At 38.9% G+C, this 18527-nt stretch overlaps 1 protein-coding gene across 4 annotated transcripts; it reads left to right on the top strand.

Annotated features, from left to right (window-relative positions):
- Nucleotides 1-21: 21 nt before the first annotated feature.
- On the top strand, nucleotides 22-18065 carry LOC127659573 (palmitoyltransferase ZDHHC5-B-like). Of its 4 annotated transcripts, XM_052149456.1 has the most exons (13): nucleotides 22-314; nucleotides 4162-5326; nucleotides 5413-5534; nucleotides 6198-6355; nucleotides 6698-6870; nucleotides 6988-7090; nucleotides 7199-7290; nucleotides 8116-8230; nucleotides 10125-10233; nucleotides 11600-11706; nucleotides 12168-12916; nucleotides 13211-13227; nucleotides 16180-18065. In XM_052149456.1, exons 2-12 carry the CDS (start codon nucleotides 5190-5192, stop codon nucleotides 13224-13226), a joined length of 1881 nt encoding a protein of 626 aa, XP_052005416.1. In that variant the 5' UTR covers nucleotides 22-314; nucleotides 4162-5189; the 3' UTR covers nucleotide 13227; nucleotides 16180-18065. The 4 variants fall into 4 exon arrangements, with proteins under 4 accessions (XP_052005416.1, XP_052005417.1, XP_052005414.1 ...); XM_052149457.1 differs by lacking the exon at nucleotides 12168-12916; XM_052149454.1 differs by lacking the exon at nucleotides 13211-13227.
- Nucleotides 18066-18527: the final 462 nt, after the last annotated feature.

Below are 18527 nucleotides of genomic sequence, written 5' to 3'. Positions count from 1 at the left end.
GGCTGAAGATGAGGATGATGATGCCTTGTTAGGAGGGTTTATTTTTGGCTTATCAGACATTGCTTTAGATGAACCACTTGGGGAGTTTTCAGTCCCGGGCTTAGACAGATCAAAAACATTTTCCCAGTTCTTAGAAAGAGATGGAGATCTAAGGCGAGCGAGAGGACAGGGAGAGCTCAAGCAACTCTTCCATCAGATAATTCTGCTGCTGCCTCGCTCCGTGATGCAAAGAGAAACCGAGAGTTTAAATCGTAGGATGTGTCAATAAACCACCAATTTTAAAGTACGCACACAGCAGACACCTCCGGAGAAAAGTAAGTACAAGTTAGCGGATGCAATTCATGAAGTGTCGATGGTTTATTTGACTGTGTTTCAAGCCAAGTTGTCATTTGGCTTCGTTTCGCGTAGACACCGGTGATCGTGCACAAGAATTTCGCCCGCGTTTAAATCGCCTTCAGGCGGGGAGGTAGAAACTCCAGTCGCAGGCTTCACTTTGAGGCCAAGTTCAACAGAAACTCAAAATCACACAAGGAATATTGCATTCTGGCTCATTTTCGGACAGATATACAATTTATAGGTGCATTTTAATGAATTTGTCGTTTCGAAATGCCTTTTTGACTGTGTTGTGTGGTGTTTTGGAGGACGATATCATAAGTTAAGGTTGTAAGCTATCCAAAGCGATACAAAGTTGCAATATTTTTTACTCTTTTAGACCTTGTTTTTTGTCCAATAATGTTTCTATTCTGATTTAGTAAATGTAGGTACTCAAGTCACTAACCTTTTAGTTTGTGCTTCTGTGACGGTGTGTCAACACCTAGTGAGTTGTCTAGCTAGGCATCTTTTTGGGCACCATAGGCTTTGGGAATGCACCTGTGATGTCTAACAGTGCAGACTGCTCATCGCCAGGCTTTGAAATGCAGCCTATATTCTGCATCTACAACTACCGCAGTCACATATCCAGTGAACAAGACATCGATAAATAGCTGCCCTGTATTAACCCTGCGTCAATAATGAAAACTTCGCAGAGGTCCTTCGAGGACAAAAATGTCCATAATGATATTAATATTATTTTCCACTTTCAATGAGTTAGTTTTTTTTTAACCAACATCAGTCCTGATCATAACTACAAAATATTCATTCATTTTCAAGATTTTAACCCTTTAAACACCCTTTAAATGACTGTTTACAAAATGTCACTGTTGTTTTTTTACAAACATACTTCTCTATACACAAACAAAACACACCCACACAATTTTAACTGCATTTATTTGGCCTGCAGTGCTCTATAATTCAGAAAATAGGAAAAAAGCATGTATCTGCTCCATAGGCTAAACGTGAGGAAAAATGACGCCATCTGGTAGAAAATATAAAAATTTTGAAGCCTTGGCTCCGGAATGAAAGCAGAGTATTATAGAATTCATGATTTTATGCTTTAATGGCGCTGGGATCAAATATTGCTGTTTTAATGGGTTTCAATTGAGGACATTTTTGTCGTGATGGTCCAGGGTGTAACTATTTTGTATATGATCGATAAAACAAATATGATGAGACAAAAATGTCCCGAAAGTCGCATAAGGGTTAAACTAATTTTGTCCCCACTTTATAGTAGGTGTTTTTAGTTTTAGTTTTTTTTATTTTCTCCCCTTTTTCATCCCAATATGGAATGCCCAATGCGCTCAGGGGTGGTAGTCAGCGTCAATACTCACTGAGCTACCCAGGCCTCCCTATATTAGGTGTTTTTAACTACTAGTACGTACTTAAGCACTGGACACAATGTATTATTTAATACATTTAAAGTATTTGTATTTAATTAACTCTGTAGTTACACTGTTGACCTTAACCCTAAACCCTAAACATAGCTGTACCTCAACATCAGTAACGGCAAATGTGAATCTTGTGAGAATTTTGCAGAACAACATGTAGTTGCCAGGGTGACCAAGCATTCAGGATTTTTAAGGATTGTCATGGATTTTAGCCATCTTTCCTGGAAAATATTTATTTGATTCGGGGATGCAAAATTTTCCTGACGTGTTCGCACATATGAACCCTTGTTGATAAGCTCACCATGCAAGGATGATCAAATGCATTCTTATATAAATCATAAGAAAGTCTGATTAATGTTAGTGAACTGGCTTGTTTAGAATGATTGAGATTTTACACTTTTATGTGAAAAATCCTTTATACTTTAGTCTAGAGGTAGACCACGTTATCTGTTTTACTGATTAATCGGTGCCGATAGTTATTTTTTGGAACTACTTTTTTTATTCCTCCAAGTTCCTCTGAAAATAATGTTTATAAAATTGAAGCGAGGGCATGCAAAGAAAAATGTGACACTAGAAACATCCTTCATCAGCAAATGAATTGTCTCCAACTTAATATTGTGAATAATAGTAATAAATCGGTTTTAAAAGCTTAATTTGGTAAATTTTAAATATAGAGCCAAGTCTATGTCATTTGTTTCATTGAGTCCCTGCTGTGTTTCAGGCTTGTTTAGTGTTAAAAGTCCCACATTTTTCTGATTATTATTGGGATTTTAGTTGAAAAATAAACTACATCTGAGATTTTGTTCATTTTGGACTCTGACCTCTATGTCTGTGCTGACTAAGTAAATGTTGTAACATTCCATTTAATCAATTTTAAAAACTATTGGCCGGTTAATTGCTTATCGGCCTTTTCCACCATCGGTTGACCTACTTGAGTCTATTTACTATAATGCTTTCATGTTCTAGAAAACATGTCCAAAAAAGATAAGTCCTTCCTTTTAAGGTAGGTTCATAATGCCCAACATAAAAAAAAGCATATTTTGAAGATTTTTGCATTTTAATTTAATACACTTCCATCAAATTGAATTTTGTGATCTTTTAAATTAATTAGTAAAACTTAAAATATCAACAATTTCTTTTAATTAATTTTGATAAGATTACTCAATTCAATTTGATGGAAATGTGTTATGTAATTGAAATGTGTAAATCTTAAAATGCATATTGTTAATCTTGAAAATAGATTTTTGAGTAAATGTTTGCACATTAATTGATTTGCTTTGGGTTAAATATGCAAAAAAAAAAAAAAGTACTTTATACATAACTTTATGCATACAAATGTATTAATCTTTAAACATTTAAATGATTAGTGTGAACCTTAAACTCAAGAAAACACACTCACAAGACAAAAAACATTAAAAATGTATGTAATCTTTAGTATCTAATTTAAGAGTAATCTTTAACAAAATATATATATTATTATTATTGTTTTTATATTAAGTTTTTTATTTAATAAAAAGTACACTATTCATTTTTATGGTATTTTGTTATGAAATTGAAATGCATATCTTAAAAATAGGCTTTATAGATGTTATTGCTTGAACTATCATTAATAATGTATTTTTTTTTCTTGTATGATGTCCAGCAAGACATTTTTCAGTAATTGATCAGGTGTTCAGGATTTTACAGGGCCAGGGTGGCAACCCTAGTAGCTACACAAAAATTACATTGTATTGTATGTATTTTAATGTTAGTACATAGTAGTTAAAGACATCTATTATAAAGTGGGACAGTTGAAATGACAATTGACGTGATATGTGGTTCAATGACAATTTAACTAACAGATTATGAGAGGTCATATAAGGTGAAGTTCAGATATCATCGTACATGGTTAATAAATCAAATCTACATGACATTCATTGATATAAATGTGCGGTTGAATCACTTATGGTGTTCTGTGAATGACACCGTGTTGGACAGCAGGAGAAGCTGGAAGAAAAGAAGATTATGACCAGTGTAATGAGGCTTGTGTACGAGTGACTCAAGGTCATGGTGGTTTTAGTCAGTGTGTGCCAGCAGGTCATTAGGAGGGTTGTAGGGAGATGGGGTTAAGAAATTGTATACAAAAGAAGAGCATAGGCACACCCTTTTCCTGGTGAGTCAGATGTTGTGACATAGGGCAGCAAGGGTATGATCAGGTTTCAAAACGATGTGTACACAGAAGTAGATTTCACAATGCAATGCTCTCTTGCACCCTTTCACATGTGTTGATATGTTTTATCTTGTTCATATGATCTGAAGCTGCTTGTGCAGGACATGAAGCAGGTATGTTACCTCGCTGCATGGAGAGGTGCGGATGTCTAATGTCAGATCACGTGTGTACTTATCTCCTTTTTTGTAGATACCGCTGGGGCCTGCTAATTGGAAACAAAAGAGGAAGTTGGCACACTCCTCAATGTCATCCATGTGCTTCAGAGGAAGAAGAAGGGCCTCATGGGACACTATAATGCAGGGATAAAATCTTGGATGCTGATGTGTCACCACGACTTGGAGTTTTCAACCCTGGACATGGATAGATCACATGCATTTACGATGGTGGACACACACTCAGGTGCAGGTGTTACATTTTTGTGTGTAAACCTCTGAAAACTGGCACATTACCATGTGGATATCCAAACCTACAATATTCACGTGATTGTGACTTGGGAAACCGATATTTTGTATTTTTTTTCCCAAAGCATCACCTTGGGCTGGAGAATGAGCTCTTATTTGGGGCACAAGACATCAAGAGCTCTGATTTTATAGTTTGCTTTCATAATTGCTGTCTTTCCTTAGATGGACTGTCCAAGGGGGAATCAGTACTCCCATTGAGATTGCAAGAAAATCATATTTTATTTAGATTGTTTCATGGTTAAAGTCATATTATCTTTTCCTTTTTGTAGTCTGACATCATGCTTACATGCACTTATCTGCTGTGATGCTATGAGAGATATGAAATTGGTCTCTCTGTGAGTACTGGATGAATGCCTGTACTCAAACTGCTGCTTCCCTTGAGCTGTTTTCTGTGTAACGTGGCTTACTGGAGATTTGCACTAAAAGAGCTTTGCTTTCACTTGATTTTCTTTTTATTGACCAAATCTTGTTACATTCAAGCCATATGAACTTATTTTTGATGAAACTAGAGCTATTTTTATATTCATTGTACAGTCATAGTATCTCTTATTATGTATATATATAAATGTCATCTATTTTTTATGTATTGGCACAGACATCTACAGAGAGGCACCTGCACTATTTTATGTTAACTTTTTATTTAGGAATATACTATATATGAAATTTTTTGCAACATCTGTTATTATTCACATGGATACAATCTATTCTCACTCTTTGAGCCCTCCTCCCTTCCCTTTGGTTTTGTGACCCCTACAAATGCCTGTGGGTCTCAGTGTGGGCGGGGCTCTCAGAGACCCCTCCCCATCTCGACTGTTCCACCCCAGTCGCTACGTGCCTGTGTCTGCAGCAACAGCCTTCCTTGTTGTGACCACAACTCTGTTTCTCTGTTTTACGTAAGAATAAATTCATCGATTCATACAGAACTCTTGAGATAATGAATGTTACATTAAGTTTAATGAGAGTCATCTCCGTGCGACAGGTGTCCTTGGCTATCAGAGCGTTTCTCTTCTTCCATTCCGCTTTATAATGCTGTGGTCTTCCTCCTCACATTGGCCAATTTCTGTATGGCCACATTCATGGACCCAGGCATCTTTCCCAGAGGTAGGCACTTAAGTTTATATGCATTTCTGATTAGAAAATGTGATTAAATCTTTTTTACCTGTGTGATATGAGGTGTGTGAAAACATTAAAGCAGTGGTTTCCAACCTGGGGTCATGTGCTTTGAGGCAGTCAAAGATTCATAAGATGTGTTCCACTGAACTTGATACCAGTAAGACAGCATGCCAATGTCCTTGTCTGAGTTAACGTCATATAAGCAAAATCTCTTGCCAGAGATTTCCCCATTCTGATGGTTGATGTGAACATTAACTGACGCTCCTGACCCGCATCTGTGTGATTTTATGCATTGCACTGCTGCCACACGATTGGCTGATGAGATCATTTCATGAATAAGTAGGTGTATGGTTCCAAATGAAGTGCTCATTGAGTGTATGTGTCTGTAATTGATGGGGGTGGGGCTTACACTTTTTGATATGCAAGTAGGGTGGTGTGCAATTAAAGCATACAGTGACAATTGAGTCCATACTCAATGTTCATGCAACATATTTCTATAGATGTAGATATGAATGAGATTTCAGAAGTCATATTGGTTTGAAACGACATGAGTGTAAAAGTTAACATTATTTTCATTTTTGGGAGACCTTACCGTTTAATGAGGAGTACTGAATTAGATGGCGTGTTATTGTGTGCATGTGTGTCCTGCAGCTGAGGAAGACGAGGATAAAGAGGATGATTTCCGTGCTCCACTTTATAAGACGGTGGAGGTGAGAGGCATTCAGGTGCGGATGAAGTGGTGTTCCACGTGTCGCTTTTACAGACCACCTCGCTGTTCACACTGCTCCGTGTGTGACAACTGTGTGGAGGTACACACTGGATGTTCACACTAAACAAAATCTTCAGTGTTTCGTCTTTAGTCTTGACCAGGCCTACACGGAATCTATGTGCGCAGAAAGCTCAACAGAGTTCCGCATAATTTAAAAATCCAAAGATCCATAGAATTCTGCACATTTCCCTAAAAAACCTGAAAAAAGTGCTGCAGAATTCCACAGATTTCCCTTTAAAATTAGAAATGTGACCATAGTCCACAGATAACGCCTGGACCTGGTCCTGTTTTTTTTTTATTATGCTCACATATGTTGTGTTTGACTTTTTTACTACCCATTCACACTGTGTTCTTGTGTGCATGTGTGTGTGAATGCATGTAGGAGTTTGACCATCACTGTCCATGGGTGAACAACTGCATTGGCAGGCGAAACTATCGTCATTTCTTTCTGTTCCTGCTTTCTCTCACTACACACATAATGAATGTGTTTGGCTTTAGTCTGCTCTACATCCTCCATCACTCAAAACAACTGGACCAAGTCAACTCTGGAGTCACGTATCCTTTGTAACACACTCACGTATTAATATGCATGTACACAATCTTTCTTTGACAAACACAAATACACATTGCCTATTTGAACAAGATACAGTACATCCTTAACACACCACTAAGTATGGCAGTGATGTGTGTAGCTGGTTTGTTCTTCGTCCCGGTTGCGGGACTCACTGGGTTCCACATTGTTCTTGTAGCCAGAGGGAGAACCACCAATGAACAGGTGTGTGGATGTGTCCTGCGTCCACACTGTATGTTGTTCGTCAAACAGAATGATGCTGTTTTTGAATTACGAGGGTATGTTCTAAAATCTTAATCTCCCCACCCTCAGGTGACTGGGAAGTTCAGAGGCGGCGTTAACCCTTTCACACACGGATGTTTGAAAAACATTGGAAACATGCTTTGTAGTTCACAGGCTCCCAGGTTCACAATCTTTTTTTCCCTTTCAAACAATTATGCTGGGGTCATCAATGTGTCTGTACATAGACAAATTGTATCATGGTATCATGACAACCTAATAGGTGAAAATACTGTGTTTTTAGAGTATAATGCCTGATAAAATGCTTTGTCTAAATATTCATCTGGGAGAGAATTTTGAGGTTGCAGGATATTGCATTTGTTCTCAGGGTTCAGAGGTCAAGCTCCAGTCAAATAAAACATTTATATGTCCAGTGAGTTGATTTAGTTTTCTAGTGAAACATACATTTTAATCTTTGTAATGTATTTACTTATTTAGTTAATGGGGTGTAATTGAGTTCTGGTCAGACAATGAAGCAACTTCGTGTTAAGACTGAAATTGGGTCTCATAGACTATGATCTGTCCTGTAACAGACGGATTTAACTTTGCTCAAATTTAGAGAAAATGGAGACTATGTTATAGTGTTGGTGTAGTTATTGTGTTTGTAGAGCATCATAGTTAGAAGTGGTGCAAATGAGAGCAAAAACAGTTGGCATGTCTTCTATTGAAAAATAACTGTTTGCTACCACAGCAAAGGAAGCAAGAATGGGGCAAGTTAAGCTGACCCAAAATCTTCTGCTTTCAAGAGACTTCTTAAAACAGCACACTTTCAGTTCACACTTCCTGTTTTGGTAATATAATTGAAAATGTCACTTTTTAATATGTCTGTGATAAATTTCCCCTTAACCGAAATATCTGTCACACACTGACACTGATTACCCCTGATTATTTGTTGTTTAATCTGCTTGTATGCAGTCTGTACATGTATGTCTTTGTCTTTTTGTGCAAAGATATGTCGGTCGGTTGCAAAAGCCTCATTCTGTCCAAGTTCAGCCGCCGTTTCTGCGTCCCCCTGTATATGAAGCCCAGCTAGCAGCTAAAGTCCTGGATAATGGCATCCAGCAGGTACAAACACATTACCATACACTTTCACTATGATAATATTTATGGATGGTAATTGTTTTAGAAATAAAAGCACAATTTAGATATAGTGTAGCAATTTAGGGTATTTTGGAGGGCTGTGTATTTCACTGTGACACCACATTGTTTGGACTTAGTCTCAAGGTTTGAGGAGATGGTTTTAAGTGATACAGTGCATCCGGAAAGTATTCACAGCGCTTCACTTTTTCCACATTTTGTTATGTTACAGCCTTATTCCAAAATGGATTAAATTCTTTATTTTCCTCAAAATTCTACAAACAATACCCCCATAATCACAACGTGAAAGAAGTTTGTTTGAAATCTTTGCAAATTTATTAAATATAAAAAACGAAAAAAAATCACATGTATATAAGTATTCACAGCCTTTGCCATGACACTCAAAATTGAGCTCAGGTGCATCCTGTTTCCACTGATCATCCTTAAGATGTTTCTACAACTTGATTGTAGTCCACCTGTGGTAAATTCAGTTGATTGGCCACTGTCTATATACTTGATTTGGAAAGGTCCCACAGTTAACAGTGCATGTCAGAGCACAAACCAAGCCATGAAGTCCAAGGAATTGTCTGTAGACCTCCAAGACAGAATTGTATCGAGGCACAGATCTGGGGAAGGGTACAGGAAAATTTCTGTAGCATTGATGGTCCCAATGAGCACAGTGGCCTCCATCATCCGTAAATGGAAGACAGTTTGGAACCACCAGGACTCTTCCTAGAGCTGGCCGCCCGGCCAAACTGAGTGATTGGGGGAGAAGGGCCTTAGTCAGGGAGGTGACCAAGAGCCAGATGGTCACTCTGACAGAGCTCCAGTGTTTCTCTGTGGAGAGAGGAGAACTTTCCAGAAGAACAACCATCTCTGCAGCACTCCACCAATCAGGCCTGTATGGTAGAGTGGCCAGATGGAAGCCACTCCTCAGTAAAAGGCACATGACAGCCCACCTGGAGTTTGCCAAAAGGCACCTGAAGGACTCTCAGACCATGAGAAACAAAATTCTCTGGTCTGATGAAACAAAGTTTGAGCTCATTGGCCTGAATGGCAAGCATCATGTTTGAAGGAAACCAGGCACCACTCATCACCTGGCCAATACCATCCCTACAGTGAAGCATGGTGGTGGCAGCATCATGGTGTGGGGATGTTTTTCAGCGGCAGGAACTGGGAGCTGTGCTTGAGTGGCCCAGCCAGAGCCCAGACTTGAACCCGATTAAACATCTCTGGAGAGATCTGAAAATGGCTGTGCACCGACGCTCCCCATCCAACCTGATGGAGCTTGAGAGGTCCTGCAAAGAAGAATGGGAGAAACTGCCCAAAAATAGGTGTGCCAAGCTTGTAGCATCATACACAAAAAGACTTGAGGCTGTAATTGGTGCCAAAGGTGCTTCAACAAAGTAATGAGCAAAGGCTGTGAATACTTATGTACATGTGAGTTTTGTTTTGTTTTGTTTTATTAAATACATTTGCAAAGATTTCAAACAAACTTCTTTCACACTGTCATTATGGGGTATTGTTTGTAGAATTTTGAGGAAACGAATGAATTTAATCCATTTTGGAATAAGGCTGTAACATAACAAAATGTGGAAAAAGTGAAGCGCTGTGATTACTTTCCGGATGCACTGTATATAGCCAAGTGGTTAATAATCTAGGCTGGTAACTGAAATGTTGTAGGTTCAAAGCCCACAAGGGAAAATCTGTGAACCAATGTGCCCTTGACTCTCCCTGTTATACTGTAAGTGTTCTAAAAGTTGCTTTGGATTAAGGCATTAGTTAAAGAACTACATTATATTAAAAGTAGGATGAGTAGGCAATTTTTGCTAAGAGTTACATAAACTCTGTTTGTGTGTGTGTGTGTACGTGTGTATCTCAGACTAAAAGTAGTCTGGAGATAATGGAGAGCCAGTCCACTGATGCTGATGCCCCTCCGCCACCCAAACCAGAGCACAGATACCCAGGACTGCCTCACACACAACATGAAGGTTAGTGTACACAAACAAATGTATCACACACTACTGTCAAATTACAGTACAGAATTATAGAATCTGGATTGTCAGAATCTAGAATCCAGTGCTATTCATTAACAGTAAAATGTTTTAAGTGTATAACCTTTAAGTTTTTAAAAAATTCTTTTTAACAATTGTTCAATTCCAATTAAGGCTGGCGATATTGCCACCTAAAATTTGAGTTTGAGTCCACAAATATTTCTATTTGGCATTTTTCCTAATTTAATTGTTTGTTTAATTACAAATTATATTATCAGCATAACAGTTTAAGTGAAAAATTTGTGCAAAACCCAATTCTTATTATATAATCATTATCCTGCATGTGAAAGGATTCAATGAAAGAAAACTTGTCCTTTTGTAAAACATGAGGTAACACAGTTAGTCACAAATTTGCTTATTTGAATCTTAAATATTTAATCTATTATGTCACATTTTTCAAAATCACGCAGAGGGGTAATTACTAGCTTGTAAGCAACCATAAGTGTGGAGCAGGCTATTTTATTTATATGAAGTTTTTCGCACCTGCATTCCAATCTACATCGTGTTTTCATGAGATGAATGGGAGGCTAAACAGTATGCTCTTCTGGCCCCGCCTGCCAGCAGGCTATTCCCACCTTCCGCGTGACCTGGGAGGGAGACAAGGGGAGGGAAAAGAGGAGAGGGGAAGGGAAGGGAAAGGCGCAGTAACAGTGAGAGAGAGAGAGAGAGAGAGAGGAGAGAAGAGACAGACAAAAAATTGCTCACCTATTCCCAGACATGGCGTCGCCTGGTCCTCGACCACTCCTCCACCCTCTGGTGGACAACAGCCGCTCCTCCCTGGGCAGAGAGCAGCGAGTCCTCCGACCCCTGGTGGATGGAATGCCCCTCCACGTTCTGGCAGGTGGTAGCGAGCCCCTCCGCCCCTCGCGGAGTGGACGGCAGTGGCGAGGACTCCACAACAGCGCATCCCTCCTCCTTTCCTGGTTTCGGGGACCAATCTACCAGGGTTAAAATGGGAGAGGAGGAGGCGGGAACTGGCTGAACAGTCAAAGTAATATTTAATGTAAACTTAAACAAAAAGACGAAACACAAACGCACATATTGCAGCTGAAACTGTCTCTCTCTCTTTCTCTCTTCTCGGCTGATTAGCCCGATTGGGGGCCGGGAGTGTGTAGTCACGGCCTGGCCCCACCCTCCAATTTCTCACCCACATGAGCGATATGACATAAAGCAGTTTCTTTATTACATTTTCTGATAACGTTTTCTATAAGGAAAATAGTGTCTTTTTTTAATAATTTTTTATACAACAGTTGACTTCAATCCAGGATATAGTACTTTCAACATGCTAATTTCTTCCAATCAGAGTGCAGCTTGCTGACAGAGGCTCCGCCAACACCTTCATTGTATAAATACAGGCAGGCTTACAGCAGCCCAGGAAAAAACCACACAACATCGGAACATTCCAGCAAGGTAAATCAACATATGCATGTAAATACACAAACCCATGTGGTGAAACTCTAAAATAAAGTTAATGCATCGATTCATTTTTTTATATTATTTTGCTTGAATAACTCAAATCAATGGCTGTCTGTCAGCGAGTATGTATTAGATGTAAACGTATTATTGTTATGGTGTGTTTTGCACCATGCTTTTGTGTTTTGTCATCTTGACTCTCCAATTGTTATTTTCGATTCAGACTGAACTCTTTTCTCTCCTTCACCCACTCTGTAAAGTTAACATGAATCCAGTGTCAAATCCTCCTTGATGTTTGCAACAGAATACTTGTACTTTCAAACGTCTTCAGTCACTTTATACGGTGTGGTTTGCTCAAACTTACAGTTTTGTGCTATCATTCATCTCTTTGGTGATGCTTCAGCTGTTGGGATCGTTTGGTGTACTCTTTTTGTCTTTCTTTATCTTTTTTCTCTCAGATGAGTCGAGGGACGAGTTTGACCGAGTCCCCCTCAGTCGCTATCACCACCGGCCAGCCCAGCTACCTCTCAGACCCCAGTTTATCAAGCCAGGGGGGTGCAGGGTGCCGTGGGGGAGGGGAGGGTGTCAGAGCAGGCTCGGGGGGGCTGGGAGGGGCCTCTGCATTTGCTGGGCGTTCTTATCCTTCTTTTACTGATACCCTCCTCCAATCCGCAGCAGTCTCTTGCTCCTCCAGCCTCCGCTCCACCCATATGGCACACAACACACTCGGGCCACTTATTTCTGAGGACACAACCTCCACCAGTTATAAGAGTTTAGCCAATCAGACGCGCAATGGCAGCCTGTCTTACGAAAGTCTGCTGACGCCCTCCGAAAGCCCAGAGTTTGAGTCTGCTGCTCATGAGCTGTCCCTGCCCAGAACACAACCTCCGAACTCTCTTAGCACAGCACCAGGGGCCCTGCCTATTTTAGGGTACACTTCCCCTTACATGTCTGCTCAGCAGAGGGAGGGGTCTCTCCAGGCCTGCCCTGCCCCTCTTAGACCTTCCCCTAATAGAGCTTTCCAGCGCCCAACAAGCTCACCTCCTTCTCGGGCTCCGCCCCTTTCTCCTTGTGCTCACTCATTGTGCTCCCCTCCTACTGTCCCTGCCCCTGGCCATAAACCTTTGGGCAAATCACTGTCCTACGCGGGTGGTGCCGAATTACAACACCGCCCAGCTAGCTCAGGGGGCGGGACTCCAATGCCGAAGTGAGTAATGCCTGCACATTTTAGTAGTCTCTTTTAACCCCCTGCCCCAAAAAACTTGCACGCCCATGTGATGATCAAGTAGAAAATTCTGGTTCGCTGTTCGTATCTGTATTCATTTGGTTTGGTCTCTTTTCCTCTCCCAGTACACTGATTCTTCCTCTCTGCAACCCATGGCCATTCTAATTTCCATCAAATTACTGTATGCATTTTTCTCTGTCTGTCTACCATTTTTCCTTCTCTGTCCTTCTCTCTTTCTTTATGTTTATCTGCTCTCTTCTGCATTGTGGCCATAAGGATGACTTTGTGCTAAGGTTTGTCTCTTTTTGCAATTTATGTCTTAAAAGTCAACATGAAATCAAGTTTGACCAGTCCACGTTATTCCAAAGAAAAAAGGTAGTCTCTATAATATTTTATCAAAATGTAATAACTTTTCCCTGCCCCTGAAACTACTTTCCTTTTCGGCTGATGTCACCAAGGCCGTGCAGATATTGGTTAATGTAAATCATTAGCCAAATAGCATTTTAAGTGATGCAGTCTTTCTAAAATCAGTATAATGTCAATTAATGCTTGTTAATGTTAATGTAAGAAAGGTCACCACAATAGATTAGGATGGAATTTTGTCATCTAATAGATGACATTACTGTGCCGTCACACAGCAGGCAACCGAGCTTCTGGGTTCTTCAGAGCAGCTGCTTTTAATGGTGGATATGAGTAGCCCTGCAGTTTTAATAATCTTTTAAATATTGTATAATCTAATAATGTTTGTTAATGTTAAGAAAGGTTATTAAAAAGGATATCTATGGCTTATAGTGCAGTAATTATGCAGGTTATTTTTAAACTCAACAAAACGTCTTAACAAAATCTCGTTCCTATGCAAGTTAGGCATGTAACAGGTTTATGTGTGCTATCCTTGATATACACACGCTAAAAGGTTTAACAAAGAAAACCACTAGACATGCAGAATGTGTCTTTAATGTTTAAATTATTGGTCCACACACACTACTAAATAAGTCACTTATTAAAAATTCACAACTTAATAACATCCAATACAATCAAATTTAAGCTCAGTCGACATCATTTGTGGCATAATGTTATATGCTGAGGCTATTTGCACTAAGTATAAATGGCAACAAAAAGCATCTTCTTAAACTAAGTGCAAACAGTGTTAGATGCTATTTGTGCCCCTAATTAAATACTAACTTACAGTATAGGAGCATCACTGCATTGTGTTTATTTAGAGTCCCACAGATCACATCCTACACCAATCCCTTAACCAAACCCTAAACTTACCATGGTTTTACTACAGTAACCATAGTATCACCATGGAATTTTTTTGTTAAATCATAGTAACCATGAAATTAAATATTAATAAACTGCATTTAAACTATGACTTCCACCAAAGATCAAACCTTTCTCTCAGCTGTCTGAACCCCACCGTGACCAAATGACCAAAATCAACCTTTATATTATTCTATATGTATTATTATAAGTAGGATTAAAGGAAATATTAAGAGTGGAGACAGCAAACAGGATGGGAAAAAGTGGGTCAAAATGCGTAATTGAACCGAGGAAAAGGTGCATCCATACCATCTTTACGCACAACGCCATTGGAGCGACACGTAGGGGTGCAGTTTGTCTTCAGTTACTGTGTTTCAGCCAGATCAAGTTTACAGAGAGGCACTTAATATGGAAGTGAATGTGGCCAATTTTTGGAGGGTTTAAAGGCAGAAATTAATTTTATAACAGCACTAAGATTAATTCTTCTGTTAAAACTTGTGTATTATTTGAGCTGTAAATAATTGTTTTTAGTCATTTAGGGCTTATGGCATTGCGTTGTCATGGCAACAAAGACTGTAAAGTTGGCTATAACTTAGATTAGTAAATTAGTAAAATTTTATCAGACTAAAATCATGTTAACATGCATAATTATTGTGCTATACTTTTGAAACTGAGTGTTGTAACATTTACCGATTGGCCCCATTTACTTCTATTGTAAGTGTCTCGCTGTAACCCAGATTTGGGCTTTTTTTTTTTTTAAAGAAAAGGAGGGACGAGTCCAAATGTATTGTTATATTCCTTTAACAAGTTACTTACTGTATTCAAAACAATTTCAAAGACACCTTTTGCAAGTAAAGATGCTGACTACCACACCTGGAGTCGCAAGTTCGAATCCAGGGCGTGCTGAGTGACTCCAGCCAGGCTTCCTAAGCAAACAGTTGGCCCGGTTGTTAGGGTGGGTAGAGTCACGTTGGGTTAACCACCTTATAGTCGCAATAATGTGGTTCTCGCTCTCAGTGGGGTGCATGATATGTTGTGCATTGATGCCGCGGAGAATAGCGTGAAGCCTCCACACACGCTAGGTCTCCGCAGTAACGTGCTCAACAAGCCACGTGATGAGATGCACGGATTGACGGTCTCAGATGCGTAGGCAACAGAGAATTGTCCTCCGCCACCCAGATTGAGGCGAGTCACTACGCCACCACGAGGACTTGGAGCACATTGGGAATTGGGCTTTCCAAATTGGGGAGAAATGTTTTAAGTATCAGATTCTTTTTATTCACATTTCCATTCACAGACAGTCATTATACGCACTGTGGTGGTGGCAAGACGGGTCCTGTTAGATCCGATATGGAGGTCTTATTTGAATATGATCATCGTTAGATCATATTTGGCCTCATATCCATCACAGAAGAATAAAATTCAGCTGTTTGTGATTCTTTTCCTGAAAGAATCCTGATCTACCAACTGCAGGTGCAGGGCAGAGGTGATCGCAATGAGAGTGATCTGTGAAATATCATAATTTGTGTCAAATTCTGAGTTTGTCCAGATCATGGTGGAAATCTAAAGAAGCCTAAATCTCCAATATTCTTATAGAATCGGTTCAGGTTAGAAACAAACAGCACTTTTGTTCATTTTTGTGCCCATTGAAAGCAGTTATTTTCTGGTGTGCCAAAGAACCCAGAAGTGCCGTCACCAAATGTTTGTAAACAGTAACTTCATCTATATATGTTTCACTCAAATTTGACATAAAATAGGAGAATGGGTTGCGTTTGATGATGACTTTTAATCTAGTGTGTGCAAATGTGTCTGTTGCTTGTGTTGTCTTTGTCACATTTAAAACACACATCCCTAACCCACTTTCAGTGCATCCTACGAAAGAGTGTGTGCTTTGTAGTTTTAGACTTCTTGTACTTTGTGCTCCATGTACTCCAAACACAAGTTTACTTAAGTTTCTCTCTTTTCCTCCCACTCCAACAAATCAGCTCGACTCTTAGACAAAACGTGGCCAATCATAACACCCACTCACACAAACCTGCAGGAGGGGTGAAGAAAGTGACTGGTGTTGGAGGAACAACCTATGAGATTTCAGTATGAATGACTCAAACTTAAGAATCATGATTCACTTCAACGTCGATCAGACGGATGCAGGGCTGCTAAACCACACATGCAAAAAAGCATACAAGACTTCATCAGTCACTTTGGAGGACATAATCCACCTAAATGGACCAGTGAAGATGAATCTTACAGCATTGTGTTTTCTGAATTTCAATATGGTACACAAATACCAACTTTTTTAGTTATTCAAAGAATTATTTGGTACCAATTTGTACACTGGACTGTTCAATGATTTCTGGATATTCATTCTTAATAGGCGGGACCATATGAGGCACACAGTCATGCATAATGACTGATGTCTCTTTGACTTCAACAAAGACCACAGGCCTCACAACAGTCAACCAATTAGCATTTGAAACACTTACTATATAAATCATTTTCAGACTTCATATTCCACAGCTTTTTATGTTAGGCAGAATGTTTACATTGTTTACATTTCCATGCAAAGTGAATGAGGACGGCCACTTTTGAGATCCAAAAATGACCCTTGTGTGATGTATTCCAAGTCTTCTGAAGCAATGCCATAACTTGTTAGAGGAACAGACCGAAATGTAAATTAACTGAAAATCACCCCCTTCACCCCAGCTCTCAAATCTCAGTGCCATTCGGTATCATTAATTTCAAACTTGGGATGGCATAACATACGATTTTGATAACAATTCAAAAATATAGAAATATCGAATTTTCATTTTTAGTGAAATAACCCTTTCTTTCTTTTTTCTTTTTTTTTTTGGTCCATAGTTTTTTTCTGAATATAATTTTATACAGGTACAGATATATTATTCTAAGTATTAAGTTTGATAAAGAAGATAGTTATAAGATGCAGGCTTATGATTTGTGATTGTTATTTAAGTGGTGTTTGTCTCGATGTAAATGGCTGCATCAGCCAGATGGATTTTTCAGCTAAAGAGACGAGTCTGGTCATGGACCCTGTTCCTCAGATAGCATGCTTGGTAGGAGTTAATGTATCTATAAAGACACACCATTCAAGTTACTAGAGCACAAAATGTTTGGTGGAAGGTTTTTGTTATTTTAAATACTAAAGATATCATATGCAAAATGTAACTTAAGCATTGAGTTCATCCAATCAAGAGCCATACTCTCTTGGTGTAGATGATTGGCCAATCACATGAGAATGTATACATGTAGTATAAATGCTGGATGCACAATCAAGTAGATGATGACTTTGAAACTTAAATGAATTATTTTATGTTGTTTTTTCTTTTTCTGAATTTTCTTTTTTAATAAACAGCCAGCGTACAAACATAATTCCATTCATTATCTCCTCATAGATATATGAGGCTTATTGTTTTTGTGAGTGATTTGAATGTGTGAGTGTGGAATTATGATAAAACCTGACTGAGCTACAAGAACACATTCCAACTGTAGTTTTGGTTCAGCTAAGAGGTCGCCTATTTGTGGTTCACATGTTTTGTCTGGCTTTTGAGGTTTAAGAACCAGCGACTGGACAGAGTAAGATATAAACAACTTATGAGACACATGCAAGTGTTATATATATATACTGTATATCTTTTGACATTTCCACCATGGCCTTCTGATGCCTTTTTAACTGTAATCAAGGGTTTGAGAATGGTCAATCTGCATATTGCCTGTGAGAGGTGATGGTTAGAGGAGTGTTGTTGAGTTTTAGAAGAAGAATAATGCTGACTCTTTTAACCCTTCCTTTAATGCCACTGTCTCTGAGTCACATGAGCATCACATTTTCAAGGGAAAAATAAATAATACAAGAACAAACACAAGCTGAGTTTCCTCATTTCAAACCATGAACATGAATGAATGCATTTATGTTCCTTGCAGCATCCTATCAGGAGCTAAGTTAAGTTTTTAACTTTTTAAAAAAAAAAAAAAAAAAAACACTTAAACCATTAAAAACTTTAAATACAAGGTTATATACCGCTAGCACAATTATTAGTGTTAATTGTATTTGATAGTAATTGAAGGAGTATGCTGGGTTTAACCCTTGTGCTATGTTGGGGACATTTTTTTTATTTTTGTTCATTTTGGCTGTTAATGCCAACAGCATATATTTTGCCATAGGTGTGTATTTTGGGGGGAAGTTTGATATTTCAACCTCAGTTCCTGTAATACATCTATAATACACTGTGTACACAAAATAATTACACTCAGGACCTTAAGAACAAAAACTGAAACCCATTAAAACTGCAATATTTGATCCCAGTGCCATTAAATCATA

The sequence above is a fragment of the Xyrauchen texanus genome, chromosome 19 (assembly GCF_025860055.1).
Source record: "Xyrauchen texanus isolate HMW12.3.18 chromosome 19, RBS_HiC_50CHRs, whole genome shotgun sequence".
Lineage (NCBI taxonomy): Eukaryota > Metazoa > Chordata > Actinopteri > Cypriniformes > Catostomidae > Xyrauchen > Xyrauchen texanus.
Note: the sequence above shows the minus strand (reverse complement) of the source record. Positions and strands in the feature narration are given on the sequence as shown.